The sequence below is a fragment of the Poromitra crassiceps genome (assembly GCF_964638095.1).
Source record: "Poromitra crassiceps genome assembly, chromosome: 18".
Lineage (NCBI taxonomy): Eukaryota > Metazoa > Chordata > Actinopteri > Beryciformes > Melamphaidae > Poromitra > Poromitra crassiceps.
Window position 1 is genome coordinate 16806777 of NC_139636.1, and position 5116 is coordinate 16811892.

Consider the following 5116-nt stretch of genomic DNA (forward strand, 5'->3'; position numbering starts at 1 on the left):
ATAGTTGGCCTCATTTTTACATTAGTGGAACTTAGCTCATATTCCCCTCATTTGAGATCCTCGGTCTATTGATGGCAGAGTCAAGAGAGCATCTGTGTTTAATGTGTGTGTGTGTGCGTGTGCGTGTGCGTGTGTGTGTGTGTGACTGACAGGTTTAATACAATATTGAATTATTATCAAATTTCATCACTGAGAGTTCATCTCAATTACAGAAGTTCACAAAAAAAGATTAATCAGTTAATTCATCGCTAGAGAAAGTCACTAATGTGCTCCAGATTTCTTTGACACATGGGAGAAAACAAGGCTACTATCTCGTAGCAGCCGGAATCTGCTGTTTACCTTAAACATAATTTGGAGTTTTTCCACACAGATGTGTTCACACAGAGTTTGAAAGCATATTAGTAAACCAAACCTGTCAAATGAAAGGAATAACATTAAAACATTGCTGTAATGAATTAAGTGCTGAAAAAATAATTGCAGAATACAGTTTTTTCTTGATTTAACCACAATAGCTTTTTTTCTTAAATAAATAACTTCTGTTTTGTAAAGACACTTTTTGAAACAGTAGACATACCCTAGTTCCCAAAGTCATTGACCATTGATTACCCAAGCACACATCAGTCTGTGCCACCTTGTCTCTGCCGCTGTCCTCACAACCAAAATGTCAATAATGTTCATTTCTTCAGCGTTATAATGTCGCATTATGAAAAAAGTTTTAGATCTGGGTCTCTTGTACATTGTCTTTTGAGCTGGCCCGGATTAACAAAGGTTCGTGCGCTGAGCTGTGTATGGAGTTGAGAGTGGCGTGGTTGTATGCAGTCTTATAGGTATTATAGTGGTTGAGGTGCTCGTGGTCCAGCGGGGGCAGAGTCAGGTGTCCCTCCATGCCTGGCCCACCCGTCACACAGTCCTCGTCCACGTTGATGATCTCGATGGTGCGCGTGGGCGCATGGTGGTTCTGCTGGTGGTGTTGCTTGCGCATCTTGTAGAAGATGATCAGCATGACAGCTGCCATGAGGGTGATTGCCACAAAGCAGCCGATAATGATCTTGGTTGTCTTCATTACCTCGTCCAATCCGTTGAGGGAGCCCTCCACCTCCGTGACGGGGATGGTGTAAGTCTTCTCTGTGGCGCGGGTGGAGAGCGGCGTCCGGACTGTGGTGGTAGTCGTCGAGGTGGATGACATGGACTCCCATGAACCAGAGGGGGTGGGGCCCACCTTCTGCTGCACAGTGGTGAAGCCCTCGTTATGCGGCGTTTCTATGGTCTCCACTGTCACTGTGGTGAAGTAGCTGAAACCGCTGTTCTCTGGAGAGGACACATTGAGCGTGGCGGATGCTGTGGTGTTGCCTGCAGAGTTACTCACCATGCAGGTATAGGTGCCTGTGTCCTGCATGGTGACATTGGTGAAATTCAGCGTGCCGTCATTCAGCACGGAGATTCGGACCTTGTACGCACCGTGTGTCATGATGGAACCATTGGGCGTAATCCAGCTCACCGAGGTCAGGGAGCTGGCTCTGCATTTCAACTCCGCAGCACTCCCCTCGGTCACATTTAGGTCTGCCGGAGGCTCCACAATAACAGGAGCATAACAGTGAAAGTAGTTCTGGTCCAGCTCGCCAATGTAGCGCCCCTTGTGGCTGGTGGGTGAGCTGCAGCGAGCGCAGCAGCTGGTGTTGGCAGGAACCATCTCCTTGAGCCACCAGCTTAGCCAGAGGATGTCACAGTTACAATTCCATGGGTTGTGGTGTAAGTGCACCCTCTCCAGGTGATGTAAGGGAGTGAAGAGATCATGGGGCAATAGGGTGAGGTTGTTGTGGGCCAGATTGAGCTCCACTAGCGACTGCAGGTCATCAAAGGAGTTCCTCTCTATGGTCTGGATCTGGGCATGCATCATCCATAGCTTCTGCAAGTGGATGAGGCCTTTGAAGGAGCCAGGCCGGATGACAGATAGCTGGTTCCCCGACATCTCCAGTTCGTCCAGCTTCACTAGGGGGATAAGGTTGGGAATTTCCTTCAGATTGCACATGCCGAGATTTAGGTAGCGCAGATTGCTCAGCCCTTCAAAAGCGCCCTCAGATATGTAGGAAAGGCGTTTGAGCTCCCCAAGGTCCAACCTCCGTAATGAGGGCACTCTGTTGAAAGCATAGGAAGGGATGCTCTCTATGGGGTTATTCCTCAGCCACAGCTCCTTCAGTTTAGAGAGGTACTCAAATGCCCCGTTAGGGATGGTGGTGAGGCGGTTATCAAAGAGCTCCAAGGTATTAAGACTGGCCAGTCCATTGAAGGCTCCCAGCTCAATGTTGCGGATGTGGTTTTTACTCAGCTGCAGGATCTCCAGATGTCTCAGGTGCTTGAAGCTGTCCACCTTAATGACCTGAATGAGATTTTCTTGCAGATTCAGGTAGCGTGTGTTGGTGGAGATGCCATCAGGGACATCGCGCAGGCCCCGGCGTGTGCAAATGACCTTACTGAACTGGTTACTACAGGAGCAGGCAGAGGGGCACGTCTGAGCACGTACCAGCCCTGCCACCACCAGCAGCTGGAGGGCCAGGAGCAGCACAAGCAAAGGGTCGGACAAGGCCCGGTTCAGCCTAGGACCTCTCATCGTCTGCTGCTGCCGAGAGGAGGTCATCTTGTTTAACATTCATAATTCATTGACTGGTCTTCCACTCTTTGGAAAGAGGATTTGGGCACACTGGAATGAAAAGAGAGAAAGAAGGGAGAGATTGTGTTAAAGATTGAATCTGTGGTGTAATGAATATTCTGTAATATACGGCACTTTGAGATCCAGACATTTCAATTAAAACTATTATCATTAAAATGCTGATATATTTAGCCGATATTTATAGCATTTGATGTTCCTCAATATGTTCAGGTCAGTAATTGTAACCGAGGTGAACCAAGGTGTTGATTCCTCGTGAGTCCAGTGTGGTAGCGAGTGGATTGGTTAAACTCACTCCCCAGTATAAAGGCATGTTAATCAGCTCCCCCAAGGGAGCTAGCTCTTTTGGTGGAGTGGTTAGTGTCTTTGACTCCCAAGCCGAAGGTCGGCGGTTCGTACCCACCCCTGGACAAGCCCTTAACATGGGTTGCTGCAAGTACCACCTATACACAACGCCGGTACATAATGAGTACATGAAATCTTTGCTTGGCCAGAGTGTGTAATTTGAATGTTTTCACTTAAACATCAGCTTGAGCTTTCTGTCGCTGCTGTGACCAGAAAACAATCAATAGGCCACTACAGACAATACGCCAGCACACAAGGACACATACAGCTGCTTAGTTCAATTGACCGGATTATCACGGTAGCGCGGCGTTAATGCCACTGCCGGGGCAGCATAGGAGGGGGGTTGAATAATTTATCCACCAGTAGCTGCAGTATGCAACCAACGACCCCCAGGTGCCGCATGTGAGCGGTCGAGAGAGGATCGTCAGTGCAAGGCTGAATAAAGTTTATTGACAGGTAAGAGCATTGACTGAAATGGATGAGAGAGGCAGCTTGTGGTTGAGGAAGATGGACAGCTAGATAATGAATTCACATGAGGAAGACAACGGCCGAGTTTTAAATTCAACTCCCGTTAGATGTGCGACATCGGACAACAACTGGACGAAGTTAATTTCATGTTATTTTACCGCACCGGTACGTAAAAGTGGAGCGGAGACCGACAGCTAGTCGAGCTAGTCTGACTTTAACGAGTGACCGTGTTAACTGGTGACAGAATATTCTCATAGTGATGGCAGCTGTTGGAAACAAAAAACAAAAAAAGAGAACAGCCTTGAATTTTATTCTAATCATCTGTGTTTATTATCTACGCTAAGCATTTACATAAGTTACTGTAAATTGTGCTCACCTCTCATAACATTTCTTATAATGTGGGAAACACATAAGTTGGCAGAGCAATCATAGTCTATTTTATACAGTTATGCTCAATTGGAAAGTGGCTCATATTCAAACAATTAACCTGTATAATAAATTCAAGTTTCTCATTAGATGCTAGCTGCTCTGACTGCTAGTTTCCCCACATTAAAAGTAACTTCAAGAAATGAATGCTTCTTGTGTGTGTGTGTGTGTGTGGGGGGGTTCCTCTGCCTTTCCGACATGCTGCCACTCCGAACGTTAACTTCCATTATTCGGACTGGCGGTCGTTCACCTTAGAAGCCGCAATGCCGACCTTAGGTTTAGGCGTGGGGGTGGGAGAGGTTAGGTTTTGGGTTAGGGTCTGGGGGAGGTTAGGTTTAGGCATGGGGGGAGGTTAGATTTGGCGTGGGGGCTGGGAGAGGTTAGTGAAAAACGGGGAATATAGACCCCCTTTCTGAGTGCCGATATTTCGGAGTGGCAGAACGTCGGAGTGGCAGCACGTCGGAGTGGCAGCATGTAACCGTGTGTGTGTGTGTGTGTGTGTGTGTGTGTGTGTGTGTGTGTGTGTGTGTGTGTGTGTGTGTGTGTGTGTGTGTACGTGTACGTGTGTGTGTGTGTGTGTGTGTGTGTGTGTACGTGCGTGTACACACGGGGCGTGTACACACACGCATGTATGTATGTACGCAGGCACACACACACACACACACACACACACACAAACACACAAACACACAAAAGGATTAAAACCTTGGTGGTGTCTTGTAGCCATTTCTGTTTCTGGGCACTGCTTGTACTCTCAATCTCACTCACATAAAACAAAATCCCAATGTAGCCGCCAACCTCTGTGCTGTATCTCTGCAGCAGTGGAAGAGGGTGGAACGTGGAAGAAGGAAAAGCAGTTATGACTGCTGTGTGTGATTTATATTTGAGACTGGGGGGGACGTAAATAATAAGGAAGCTTGCCGCCGACCAGTCAATCGAGTCAAGATCTCTGGAAACTTCTGATTACAACTCACAGTTGCTCAAAGACAAGTGACGAGAATGTGAAGCAAGACAGCTCACAATTAAAAACAACTGAAATTGTGAAATTCAAGAATGGCAAGTAAAGGAAATAAAAATTACATTAAAATAGCCCTGATGAAAAAAAGAGTGGTATGTGGCAAATATTGGGGTGGAAAAACAGAATCTTGCAAATATTGGAAGATATGAATGCATATCAGACAATCAAGATTGTATCCTAAATTGATCGACATT

At 46.9% G+C, this 5116-nt stretch overlaps 1 protein-coding gene across 1 annotated transcript; it reads right to left on the bottom strand.

The window, feature by feature from the left end:
• Positions 1-715: 715 nt before the first annotated feature.
• Positions 716-2647, bottom strand: LOC310792593 (leucine-rich repeat-containing protein 4C-like; the record flags this gene model as incomplete). The annotated part of the gene is made up of 1 exon (XM_083654303.1): positions 716-2647. The coding sequence occupies one exon, from the start codon at positions 2645-2647 to the stop codon at positions 716-718; it is 1932 nt and encodes a 643-aa protein (XP_083510429.1).
• Between the last annotated feature and the right edge of the window lie 2469 nt (positions 2648-5116).